At 38.5% G+C, this 14,394-nt stretch overlaps 1 protein-coding gene across 3 annotated transcripts in view; it reads right to left on the reverse strand.

The window, feature by feature from the left end:
• The window catches only part of PDE10A (phosphodiesterase 10A), a 191,439-nt gene that overhangs the window by 107,270 nt on the left and 69,775 nt on the right, over positions 1-14,394 (reverse strand). For all 3 annotated transcript variants that reach the window (XM_075036108.1, XM_075036109.1, XM_075036110.1), the window contains exon 2: positions 3,160-3,288. In XM_075036108.1, coding sequence (XP_074892209.1) covers positions 3,160-3,288 — 129 coding nt within the window. The remainder of the gene's footprint in view (positions 1-3,159; positions 3,289-14,394) is intronic.

Consider the following 14,394-nt stretch of genomic DNA (forward strand, 5'->3'; position numbering starts at 1 on the left):
TATACTTTAAACACTGCAGTATTTATGCATTGCCTCCCTTTTTAATACTTTGGGTTTTAAAAAAAACAAAATCCACCTAAAGTAACTAATTCAGTGAATCTCGGTCACAGATAAATTTTGGTTCATTTAAATCCAAATCAGACATTTCATTTTATGTTCATGCTAATGAATTCCGATAAACTACCCTGGCTGCAGGCCCATTGACTTCTGGCTGAAGAGTACACACAGCTGGATGCCTGTAAATCAGGCAGGACACAATTTCTGCATATAGGTTAATGACTGTTCTGCGTCACCAACATATAAGAGTACAGACACTAAGCCAGAGATCTCAAAACAGCATTTTGCCTGCCTGGCAACTTTCTCATAAAAAGAAAGCTTATTTTCCTGTCTGTATTACATTACATGATGAGAAGCAAGAGGGATAGAGGGAAAATTATACCCCTATTGATGTAAAGTGACTTAGGCTACATATTCCCTTTGAGTCACCACAGATCCATGGTGACACCAAAAGAATCAGTTCCATCTTCTCCTTCTCATTTCTCACCGCCACCATTACGCAGGCAGTAGGATTTGTACATACATAACACTGTCATGGTTTAATCCCAGCCAGCAACTAAGCACCATGCAGCCACTTGCTCGGTTCCACCCCACCCAGTGGGATGGGGAGAAGAATAAAAAAAAAAAAAAAAAAAAAAAAAAAAAAGTAAAACTTGTGGGTTGAGATAAGAGCAATTTAATAAGTAAAATAAAATAGCATAATAATAATAACAACAACAACAAAGAACAAAGAATATAATAAAATAAAATTAAAAATAAAACCCAAGAAAGACAAGTGATGCACAATGCAACTGCTCACCACCCACTGACCAATGCCTGAGCAGCGATCTGTGCCTCCTGACCAACTCCCCCTAGTTTATATAGTAAGTATGATGTCCTATGGTATGGAATAATCCCTTTGGCTAGTTCGGGTCAGCTGTCCTGGCCACGCTCCCTCCAAGGTTCTTGCATACCTGCTTGCTGGCAGAGCATGGGAAACTGAAAAATCTTTAACTTAGGATAAGCGCTACTTAGCAACAACTAAAACATCAGTGTGTTATCAACATTATTCTCATACTAAATCCAAAACACACTGTACCAGCCACTAAGAAGAAAATTAACTCTACCTCAGCCAAATCAGGACAAACGCGAATTGAGTAAATCATCTACCAAGGTGCTTTGCTAAATATGTTGCATTCTTGCAAATTAAGATGCTTTGTTATCAGATACTGATTAGCCTTGAAGATAAAGGCTATAGCCATATAAAATGTATTTGTTTCATTCTATAAACAAAATGCATTCAAATTATTCTTTTTGACTTGGTAAGTGTAGCTTTAAATCTCGTTCTTCTTATTTTCACCTAAAAATCTAACACTAAGGAAGCCTTATCTGCATAACTGCCTTTAGTGTAATAAATAAGGCCACCTTAAAGCTCACTGGCAGCAAAAGGGAAGTAGCACGGAAGGCAGAAAGACCCACTTGACAATAACAGATACAAAGCTGAATGATAACGATAGCACAACAATTGCTTGACACTGAATTCCACAGTTTGGGGAGAGTTAGCCACGAAACAGAAGTTTTAAAGTTTAAGAAAACGATGGACAAATCACACTGTTGCAGCTATTCATGTTAAAACTTCACTAAGGTAATGGTCAGCAGTTACTTTGCTTTTGTAGCAGCTAAAAAAATGTTATGAGCATTTTCACAAAAATGTATTTTCAGGTCATGCTCCCAAAAAAAGGGAAACTTAGAGCTACTGGTAATGAATTCCACTTCGCGATATAAGATTCTTGAAGATGAAATGTTATCCAAAGCATTCACTCAGTTTTAGCATCAAGAACTTTGACCCAGAGTATAAACTGTATTTCAAACAAGCAATGATTTCTTACAGGGATTTCAAACACCTTAGAGAAAAACCATCCTTTTCACAGGAACATAGCACTTTAAGTAGTATTTGTTTCTGGTAACATCAAAGTGTTTTTTCTCTTCTGTCTACAAAAAGCATTATCAGGACTTATTTACTTGATTCATAATACTTTTTCTGATTGCATCTGTGGATTATAACGATAGCCATCCTGCAGTGCTGCATTTTGTAAACCACAAAAAGGAGTAAACAGGTGGTCTATTGCTACATACTTTTACACTTCCATTAGGTAACGTCTTTACACCAACAAAAATGTACTAGCACCTTAGTATCAGATATACAGTCATCACCACCAAAAATCTGGTTCGATATAGCCTTTTCTGTCCCTTGCCCACCATTTCCTTTTTCTGTAATGGTGCAGAAAACACTGAGTTATCTTCTAGGAAGTAGCAATAGCCCCTCTATTTAAAATGGGAATTATCACCAGAATTTAAACCCCAAGCACCTTTAGAAGTCAGCTGCAGAGCAACGCACATGCAGAGTAAAATCACTGTTTCTTTCCTCACCTTCTTGATAATCTCCTCTTTTGCATTTTACCTGGTATATTCCAAATCATTGTTAGAATTCCATGATTCTTATATATGCACACAATCTCACAAAGTTTAAGATCAATACAAAATTTACAATCATTTTCAAACCAGGCCAAGTCATAAGGAACAGTTTTCTGGCTCTAGTAAGTGAGGGATTATACCTAAAGCAACCCAACAGAAATACCTTCAGAATTCAACCCACTGCTTTATAATCTCTGTGTCAATGTTCGTATCTAAAATTGACTTCATACATGCCGCAAGTAGGAACTTTTGAGAAGGTATATCCAATATTTTACTGAGGTTTACATCCTGCACATACTGCATAATTTAAATTCTAAACTTACTGATTTTAGATCCAAGACCAAATTATGTTCTCAAAACATACACCAATATAATAGATATTATGAGTTGGTGGAATAGTATTTGCAACTCAAAATGGGTAAACTGAATCTACAAAACAAATAACAATATATTCCAAAATAGAAATGCTAGAAGGCTGAAAATATTTTTAAAAATTGTTAACCTCTTTTGCCTTTGAAAAAGTGGTGCAACCTAGACATAAAAATTATAACAGTCAAGTTTTACCAAAACTAGGTTTCCTCTTTAAATCTAAAAATAAGAACTAAGCTGTTCAAAGTTAAATATTAATTGCAAATAAAAAGGACTTACCTTCCTGTCTGTTATTTTTCCTTTTTAGCCATTTTTCCACAGTTTCCGCACTTACGCTTTCTGACACAAACTCATCTAGTACCTGGGGGTGAAGAGAGAGATAGGCCTTCACTTTTTCATCCGTTAAACCTGAAAGAGAGAATATTAATTGATTACGTTATTGGTATGAAATTCCTTGTAGGAAACAATACCTAGACGCCAGCAACAATCAATAGTCTTTTGTCTAACACGCTGATTGAATAGAGGCCTATTTAAATAGTCTCCTCCCAGACAGAACAACATCCAGTCTAAAAAATGAGCTGTCATATAGAAAATAGTAGAAGCAAAGCATACCCATGCAAGATACCACGTACAAAAAGTCCCCTACAGGAGTACACGTAAACATTACCTGGGAGAAATGGCCAGGAAGGAAATTATGACTGTGATTATGACTCTAAAATTACTTATTTCCAAGATATGCAAGATGATACATTGACAAAGGAACACGGTGGAAGGAGATAGAAGAAAGAGAACTGGTATTTCTTGTAGAGCATCAAATTCAGTATTCTCACTGCAAGTGGCAGCAAAAGCATCAAAAACTATTATGCAACACCAAAATCACATCCCCATTTCCCTTGCCTTAGTAATTCAGTTATCAAAATAAAAGTGATTGTAGACAAAAGGCCTTTACAATATCTGCAATTAAAAGAAAACTCCAGCGCACATTTCGGAAAAAAGAAGCAAAATTCAGAATCTCAGATCCCTGACACAATCATAAAGAGATTCCCAAAGTCGCATCAGTACAATCTGATCATACTCTTCACAAATCCCCCCCCAAAAAAAAAACCTGGCCACAGGGAGGTGAACCCCAGCGGGCCGAGCCTTTCCGAGGGAGGGCAGGACAGGAGCGCACCCATCCCCAGGGACTCGGCTCCGGGCTGCCACAACGGGAGCATAAAAGCTTTAATGAGATCTGAGGGGAAGAGAAGTAACAACCACTGTAATGGCTCTAAATACGCCTTCTCCTCTTGCGTTGTGCGTATATAAATGTAATTGTAAATTCTCCACAGCAAGCAGCCTAGGTTCAGCAGAAGAGAAACTCCCCTCCAAACAACGCTGACCTCTTTTGGAGAGTATTCACGCTATAAAATAAGATCAATTTTTCCTCTTTTATGCTTCACACAGTATCAGAACATGCTGAAAACAGCTATAGGGTAATTTAAATGCTAGTCAATGACTGTAACCTTTAAAATGTCTTACAAAAGTTTCCTATGAACGCCTTCAGGAAGCAATACCAGAACACAAACCAACAACTCCTGCCTGCGGAGCGCCAGCCACACGTGCCACTCTCCCCACACCATTTCCACCACAGCACTCCCCATCACCTCAAACCTGGTTTGAAATACCCTTTTCTTCTTAATCCATGCAGGCAGCAGTTCCTGGTGGATATCATAGCCTCGACTAACAATGCTCCCGCTTACAGGCAAGAATGTCCAGATCTGGATCACTTGAATTAAGAGAGCTAAGTGAGCGACCCGATTTTCATTAGTAAAGAAGTAACAGGTTCTTCCTAAATCAGTAGGAGCAGGAGATGACCAGCAAGTGGGGGGAAAACAAAGAAAACCCTGCTACTTTGATTGTTTAACCTTAGGCAATAGTTTGTAAATTTAGATCATAACGCACCTATAAAGAAGAATGTGTGCCACATGAATGAAAAGATTTTTCAGCCAATACAGGTATCACCTCACATACTGACAAATCAGACTAATTAATAAAATTTTGTAATTTGCTTAACTAAGAAAAATGTAATACCTTGAAAAAATAAGTCTTTCTAATTTCATAGTAATAGAATTTGAAAAGAAAACGTGTTTGGAGAATCATTCATAAAGACTATAGCATTTTGAAGATTTACCAGAGTTAACCATCAGAAAGTCAAAAAAATTTATCTGTCTTTTAAGTTCTGGATGAAAAATGATCCAAACAGGTTTGTCACAAAATGCCAGCTACTTCCCAGTTGTCTTTAGACTGCAAACACTTTTTGCTTCTAGTAAGAAACTAGGAACTGAAAAGTTTGTAAAATAAGCAACTGAAATTCTACAAGGGTTGATTTGTGTTTTCAGTGAAAATAACCTGAACTTTCTTATGCGTGCAGTCTGTATTCCTTGACTTCAATGGAAATACTTCCTCGATTCAAAACTTTATGGGTGGTAGGTTTTAATATACACATCAAAATTCAATGAAATGTCAATTTGAAATAAGACTTTAGTCTACATATCACAAGTTTAATTTCCATTCCAGATATCTGCAATTTCAGCAACCTGGGGGTGAAAACTCTGCTTTAACCTTATATGAAAAACTGATTCATGGAGCTGATAGAAGAAATCCTACAACAGTCTTTAAATTATCCTCCTTTATTTCACTAAAGGCATCTGGGCAGATGTGCTGCTTCAATGTCAGATTTGTAGATGGGCACGCAAGCAGAACAGGATTTACAACTACATTTGCAGAGTTAAAAAGGAGTAACTTAAATCTGTTTTCTACATAGATTAAAGCAGACTTATTGGTCCTCCTAATTGTTAAGTCTACTAGGTCAAAAAATGGATGCTACAATCATACACACAAAACTCACAGCCAAAACCAGCAAGAACACATTGTAACTTCACAAAACATAACATTAATGGAAAGTAGCCTTTTAGAAGAAGCTTAAAGGTTTTGTGCTTTATGTATATCAAGGCAAAAGAGTGTTGTAAAGAAGCTTGAATGTAAGAGCATTTTACAGCTGTGCATAAACAATTATTTTATGGCATATATAAAGCCTTCTACTTTGTAAGATGTACATAAGAATAAGATTTTTACATAAGAATATGCATAGGTTCAATGATGGACACACTTGCTGTCCTGAATATGCACATGTTCCTGAAAATACCTAGTACATATATTTTTGTTAAATATTATCAACATCTCTATTGAACTGTTGTAATCTTCTAATTCTGAAATATGCAAAAAAAATTATTTGAAAATTCAGAGGCAATGATTAATAATGTTTGAATAAACAGGACAATAATACTGACACCCAAACTCAGGAACTAAAAGTTTGTCATGCCAATCAGATATCATTTACAGAATTAGAAACAAACAAAACACAAGCCAATGCTGGCTGTTAATTTTTCTGTTACTAATGTATTGGTCTTAAGTATTTAGGGCAGTAAACTTTTCTACATGTATTCACATTAGAAATATTTCTCCACTACTCCTTTCTTCTCCCCTTACTATGGGACCTGTAGACTAGCAGAGCGAGTAGTCTATGTCTACTATTTCCACAGCACTCTCTACACAACAGGGAGCTTCCCACCACCTCCAGTGATGCCAGGACTTCTCTCATTCTTGTTCATCAGTTCTTGCGTGGAGCATAAAGTATATACATCAACAGTGTCTACCAAAGGAAAAGGTAGCGGCGCACACATTCGTAACTGTGATGGTCTATAGGCTTTCTCGCAAGTAGCCCAAACAAAAGCTCCCCCCGCTTCTTTTCATGCATCCCCACAAAGCATTGCCTCTTCTATCTGAAACCTGTCTGTCCTCCGACAGAGCTGTGACAGTTATCAAGTGAGACATTACCTGGGAGGGCTGAATTCCGGCCAACAGCCTAGCATGCAGCAGGCCAGAAAGCACAGAAAGACTGCAACGACCCCAACTCTTCTGGGAATTGAAGGAGGAATCTGGCATTTGGGTTGAATGTCCATTCATTCAATTTATGTATCGGAGTTTGCCGTCCTGAGTCATACATATATCCTGTTTATTTAAAAACACACACACACCCCAAACCACCTTTCTCCCTTGTATTCTTATCTTAAAGTGATAAACCTGTATTTCCACGCTGGTATCTTTCTGGCGCAATTCGTTATTGCCATGTTTTATGCACTCATTAAGTATTTGTTCTCGACTTGGGATTATGTAATGAAAAAGATAATAAAAATATCATGCAAAAGGACACATGGATCAGACAAGCTCTTCCTTTTTTCATTTCCCTCTGAACAAACCATAGGTAAAGAAACGTCTCAGGCTGCTCACTAGCTCAGCAACTCCTCGCTTCCTGACCAGCACAGCCATTTAGGTTCTCTGTGTAGATCTCGCTTTGAAATGTTCTCTTTGGCCATGCCATCTGCTTTTGAAAGTTCATTTGTATGGACAGAAAACATTAATCAAGGTTGGTTTGGTTTCATTTTTTCCATTTCTTGGCTACCCCTGCCTGAACAGTAAGTGGAAACACAGCTTTTCAATAAATGCTGGGTTTTAAGCTGGGTTTTCACCTTATTGTGTATCTCTTTTATTGTAGGGTAGGATGATATAAAATTGGCAAAGCTCGATAAAAAGCAGAGGGCAGAAGACAGCCTGTCCCCCCAACACCACCCAAGAGGCAATTCCTTGATCAGTGAAAGGCCTTTTTACTGCCAGAGGGAACGATTTTTCTGGCAGGACATTCATTCTGGGACATTAGGAGTGGAAAGGGTGAATCAAATGATGGAAGAGAAACAATTGTATTTAGTTATAGTATTTCTATAAACTGATGTATTGGTGCACTCTACCAAATAAACAATAGCCCTGGTTTTCCATTTTACATATGCCTGAGGCTCGAGCTGTTCATCTAATTTGGCATAGCTCCTGCCAGCCTATCAAAATTTTGGTTTTGTGTTTTGGGGTTGGGGTTTGGGTTTTTTGGTGGTAGTGTTTGTGGGCATTTTTTAAATAACTCCTTGGCTTTCAGTGAAGCATGTATGATACTGTTTTGGCATTGGTGGGGGTTTTTTCCCCTATACAAACTACGAGAAATCATTCCTTTTCCACTGAAATTAACAGCAGAAATATATATAGTTGAAGACAGAATTATGGGTGGATTTATTCCCTTTCTTATTTTAGTAAACTAACTATAGAAAATACAAATATTGCTACCAAATATCACAGTCCAGTAATTTCAACATAAACTAGAAAGCTAAACGTTTGTGATAGTCTGGCTCAACAAATAACTATCTTTTCACTGGTCCTATGATTAATACTTAAAAAATTGGCTTCATTTCACTAAGGGAAAAAAATAAACCTTTATCTGAAGATAATTTAGAAAGTTTAGTAAAGCTATTTAAAGAGGAATAGTTATTCATGTAGATTATGAACCTCCACAAGAAACTATCTTTATTTATTTCAACAGTGTACTAGGACTAGATCATTTGAGCTTCAAAAGCATAATTAGGACTTTGAATGGTTTTGTTAGTACTTACGCTAAAAGCCAGACGAAAACAAAAACCCCAGTACCACCACCTTCCAATATACCTGTATTTCTGTGTCTCATACAAAGCCAGCGTGTATACTGCAGCCTGCTGATTTAGTGATTGCCTGGCCTGCTCGAGCCTGGATTCTCCTTTTCATTTACCTGTAAAGCTTTCATTTCAACAACTCCAGCATTTCCTTAGTGATAAGATCAGGTAGAACCCTAAAAGAGATCAACTGAATTCACAGAGCAATCTTCCACTGTCCAGTGTCAGTAAACCAACAGCTTTGTAAGTCAAAAAGAAAATCTGTAGCACTTAAAAAAACACTAATTAAGATGAGAGATAATTTTGGAACTTTTGTCGCAGCTGGGTGTGCTATGCAAGCAGATCATTTTACAGGTACTGGCACAAATATTTTTCAGGAAGCCTCGAGTGAAGACAGTTTCCAACTGAAATGTATATTTGAATGACAAATAAAGCATAAGAGTGGACAGAGCTTATGGAATAGGAAGATTCATGTAATAAATGTGTTCATATTCACCCTGTTGATTACCATAATCCTCATAATGTCTATGTTAGGGTTTAGGAGAGACAGAAACTGTAAACACTGTCAGAGTCTTATATGCTGCTGTCCTCTTAAGATGCCAGCAAAATACTATCTGGAAAATAACTGAATATCAACACTTAAAAAATAGTATAAAACACTATTACTTCTATCTTAAGGGAGAAACTGCTTTTTGAGCTGATGTGACAAAAGTATACCAAACTCAGCATCTTAGAAACTCACTTTACTGTTTTAAATTGTAATGGTACTGAAGGCAACATTGTAGGCTTGTCTACACCAGTAAACTGAATACATCTAGAGCTGTTCACCAACCTGAAACCATCAGGTTTTCAGTAATTCATATCAGTAATTACTCCTTGCCTTTGACCCAGTCTTCAGCCTTCCTTTAAAAAAAAGAAAAATTAACAAAGCCAAAAATCACTTGCAAATTACTTTTTTTCTTTCAGCTTTTTAGGCTGCCTAAAATATTTAAAACATTTCTTAGATATTAGATAACCTGTGTAGTACTGAATCGATTAATGGCTCCACTCTCTGACTCTTAATCCATGTCGTACTGCACTCTCCTCTGAGAATAGCTTCACTGAGCTCAGTATAAAGCAGAACTGATTGTGAATGAGCTGAAAGAACTGAAGCCTAGAGCTATGTTTAAAAATCTGCTCCATTTAGCAACATGAGTCAGTCACATCATTAGCAATTCTTGCAATTTTTTCATTAGCGTTGTGATATATGGTCTTTTTTCTAAAGCCACTAGCTTAATCAAATCTCATGATTAGGCAAGAAATTTAGTTTTCACCTAAAGTTTCTGGGTCCCACACCAGAGGTGCATGGGGAGGCAGGGGAGAATGCATAAAAATTGATGAGCCAGCCTACTATTTATGGAGGCTCAGCATTTTATCCTACAACAACTACATTCTGAAAGACTATAGTCATTGCTTTCCTCAAAACCCTTGCAACAGTGATGCATAGATACACCTTTTGCCCAGTTAGACAGGATCCAATGCTTTGAAAACACATTGTGAGGGTATACAACGCTAAATATAAGAAGCTGGATAGCTTTTATGTATCGAGAAAGCTTTTATTAATAAAGATGAAGTAACTATAGATTTTGTAAATGTTGCATCTGTTAACATTTAAAAAAATAAAAAATAAAATTAAGAAACAAAACAAAACCACAAAAAATTAAATCAAACAAAAAAAACCCACAAATTGGCTTGTTTGGTTTAATAAGCAATTATTCTCTGAAATTAGAGGGGCCACAGAGTCACAGCAAATATGGGCAAAGTCATAATTTCTCCAAGTAAGTAACGGGTCCTGAGGGAACTGGTGGATGAAGTGGCTAAGCCACTATCCATCATATCTGAGAAGTCATGGCAGTCTGGTGAAGTTCCCACTGATTGGAAAAGGGGAAACATAACCCCCATTTTTAAAAAGCGAAAAAGCAAAGACCCAAGGAAATACAGACCAGTCAGTCTCCCCTCTATGCCCAGCGAAATTATGGAGCGGATCCTCCTGGTAACTATGCTAAAGCACACGGAAAAGAGGGTGGTGATTGGTGCAGCCAACATGGCTTCACTAAGGGCAAACTGTGCCTGACAAATTTGGTAGCCTTCTACAACAGGGTTACAGCTTTGGTGTGTAAGGTAAGAGCAACAGACATCATCTACCTGGCCTTGTGCAAAGCCTTTGACACTGTCCCATATGACATCCTTATTCTAAATTGGAGAGACATGGATTTGACAGATGGACCACTCAGTGGGTAAGGAACTGGCTAGATAGTCGCACTCAAAGAGTTGCGGTCAACAGCTCCATGTCCAGCTGGAGACCAGCCACGAGTGGTGTTCCTCAGGGGTCACTATTGGGACCAGCACTGTTTAACATCTTTGGCGGCGACATGGACAGTGGGATTGAGTGCACCCTCACCAAGTTTGCCAACAACACCAAGCTGCGTGGTGCTGTTGACACGCTGGAGGGAAGGGCTGGCATCCACAGGGACCTTGACAGGCACGAGAGGTAAGTCTCTGTGAACCTCATGAAGTTCAACAAGGCCAAGTGCAAGGTCCTGCACATGGGATGGGGCAATCCCAAGCACAAATACAGGCTGGGAGAGGAGTGGACTGAGAGCAGCCCTGCAGAGAAGGACTTGGGGGTGTTGGTTGACAAGAAGCTCAACATCACCCGGCAACATGCGTTTGCAGCCCACAAAGCCAACCGTACCCTGGCCTGCATCAAAAGAAGCGTGGCCAGCAGGGTGAGAGAGGCGATTCTCCCCCTCTACTCCACTCTCATGAGACCTCACCTGCAGTACTGTGTTCACTTCTGGGGCCCCCCACATAAGGAGGACATGGACCTGTTGGAGCAAGTCCAGAGGAGGACCACAAAGATGATCAGAGGGCTGGAGCACCTCTCCTGTGAAGACAGGCTGAGAGAGTTGGGGTTGTTCAGCCTGGAGAAGAGAAGGCTCCAGGGAGACCTTAATAGCAGCCTTCCACTACCTGAAGGGGCCCTACAGGAAAGCTGGAGAGGGACATTGTACAAGGGCATGTAGTGATAGGACAAGGGGTAATGGCTTTAAACTGAATGAGGGTAGATTTAGATTAGGTATAAAGAAGAAAATTTTCACTGTGCGGGTGGTGAGGCACTGGAACAGATTGCCCAGAGAGGCTGTGGATGCCCCATCCCTGGCAGTGTTCAAGGCCAGGTTGGACGGAGCTTTGAGCAACCTGGTCTAGTGAAAGGTGTCCCTGCCCATGGCAGGGGCGTTGGAACTAGATGATCTTTAAGGTCCCTTCCAACCCAAACCATTCTATGACTCTATGATATTGTGCAACAGAGACAATCTGCAAGCCAAGGAAAAAAAACAAAAACCCAATCAAATCATTATGATAAATGCTTTCCACATAAGGTATTATCTGAAACAGAAACCAACCTTACCTCAAATACAAGTTAAAAAATGTTTAATATTAAAATAAAATTTCTCCTCTGGAATATCAAAATGATAAGAGAGATATGTAACACTTCCTCAAAATCAGCACTTGAAAAGAAGTATCATACTTGTACAAAAAAAGAAGCCTTAAAAATATCTGAAAGTAATCCAGAAGAGCTAATCTGAACGCAGCTTTGCCTGTGTTCTCCTTTATTTAAAGCTGTCTTGCCCCATCTCTTTCTTATACAAAGATCACCTCTCTGTATCTTTCTACAGAACATTATAAATTATATTGGTAGTTATTCTCAAAAACATTCAAGGCATGTGTGTACATTGCTTCATTTGGATTAAGCATTAATCCCATTAAATCAATCCCTTCTTTGTTCAAAGCATCAGGATTCAAAACCACAGGCACAGTCAGTTTTAGAATATCCTTTTCAAGTCAGACTTTTTATCTTAATCCATTTAAGTATACAGGAATGTAATGAAAGCAAGTGCCCAAACTCTGTGAAACCTGACATTACCGGTCTGGCGAAAAGTATAATCACTAACAAGAAGCAATCAGAGTGGTCAAACCTCTTTTTGATTTCTCTTTTCTTGAAAATCAATTCACAAATTCATCTGCGAGCAGTTCCATTCACACTTTTTGCCCCTCCTCCTCCAAGTCCCACCTGCACTGCTAGAAGAAAAACAGTGCACAGCTCCGATGTTTGCAGTACTAGCAGTAAAAAACAGTAATGCAGCATGGAAAAACACTACACTGTCAATTCGGGTATTTAAAAAGGATATATGTTTGTTTCACCTGTAATAAATTTTATTATTTAACATTTCAAATCTTCATATAAAGATGAATGTTTAATTATGCCAGCCTCCAGTCACTGCATAAAACTGCAGGCTGTGCATACATTTAGACCCCAGTTTCACCTAAAACCCAGTGCAGTCACTTGTCCAGCAGCTACAGCAGCCAGCAGTACGCAACGCAACATTTCAGCTAGGATGCCAGCAGCACGTGTTTTAGAGAGAGAAAATGAAGACCAGCTCGGCCAAACAGAGCTGGAATGCATTCATACAGAGAGAATACCAATAACCACCTCATCCTGTATCCTGCAATTCAAATCCCTTATTCCTGATGAAAAAGTCATGGATGTATCCTTGCACCCCAACATGCCAGACACTGAGCAAGGCGTGGTCATAAGCTCCTTTAGTTTCCACCAGCATCCGCGGTGGTTTTTCTGATATTACCAGCATCGTGCGAGCTCCAGTCCTAGGCATCTACAGATGCTCGGCTGGTTCTGTCTCCCAAAATCTAGCGCTCGAGAACTGCACAGTACTGGCAGCTCTGAGCACTGCTTCAGTATTAAGTTAAAAAGCAAAAAAACATATAAGAGTGTTGATGAAATCAGTTTTCATTAGCTAGCATTAAAACGCCTATAACCTTTCCGTAGGAATTGTACATATCCTTAATGGGGTGAATGTGTTCCTAATTTGAATAATCATTTTTCATAGGGTATCAAAACACACTTTGAATTGTCTGAATGGCGTAATCCTGCACAGCATGTATAGTGTTATGCTCTAACACTGTCCATTATTTGACGTATTGGGCTTTTTAAAATTCTGACTGTTACTCTGCTGGTTTGAGAGTAGATTCTCTCCAATTAGCACATTGGAGTAACTCTGAGGGGTCTGTAACAAGCTTTACTGTCCTTCCAGTTGCATGATGGGACCAAATTTGGGAATTTAATTAACACTGCAAAAAGCTAACAAAAGGAATACAGACATGCTTTAGGAGTTGTAATCAAATTAAATTCAAGTCTTTGCTTGAGGAGACAGCTATATATCATCTTAAGGTTACTGACAAAAATAATTATCAACATACTTAAAAAAGAACGCATCACACTGAAGTAACTGCAAATGTATTTGTAAACATATACAGAACATCTCAGTATGACTTATAATTATTTCCTCTTTTTTATTCTCTTGTGCAACACACAGAGCCAAGCTACCTTGTCTCCTGCCCAAAATATACCTGACTGGTAATACTCAATGGTGATATCATAACTCATTATGAAAAATGTCAAGTCACTCAGGGCTTGCAGATCATCTGTGGAAAGATCATATGCAGCTGTAAATTAAACTACTTAAAATCTAACAATTAAACAAGGTAAGAATGCCTTCATTCTTCCCTTGAGTACAGATGTTGGGACCAAGTTCTTGATTTATGACTTCTCCAGTAATATCTTCTGGCTGATGTAATGTCTTCCTCCCACCTGACACCTGATCCTGGAGTAGCTCCCTTTTTGAGTAAACTCTTCTGGCTCAAGAGTAGTCCCGTTGTCTTTATTACCAAAGTTTTACTGCTGATATGTTTCTTCAAATGAACTCCCATGAATAAAGCTCTGTAAATCCTTTAGAATATATTTACCAACATGAACATATAATGCTGTTCACTAAAATGCCACTTAACTTATTCCACAAACAAGATCCAGTATGATGAAACCTCCTTT

This window comes from Buteo buteo, chromosome 9 (assembly GCF_964188355.1).
Source record: "Buteo buteo chromosome 9, bButBut1.hap1.1, whole genome shotgun sequence".
Lineage (NCBI taxonomy): Eukaryota > Metazoa > Chordata > Aves > Accipitriformes > Accipitridae > Buteo > Buteo buteo.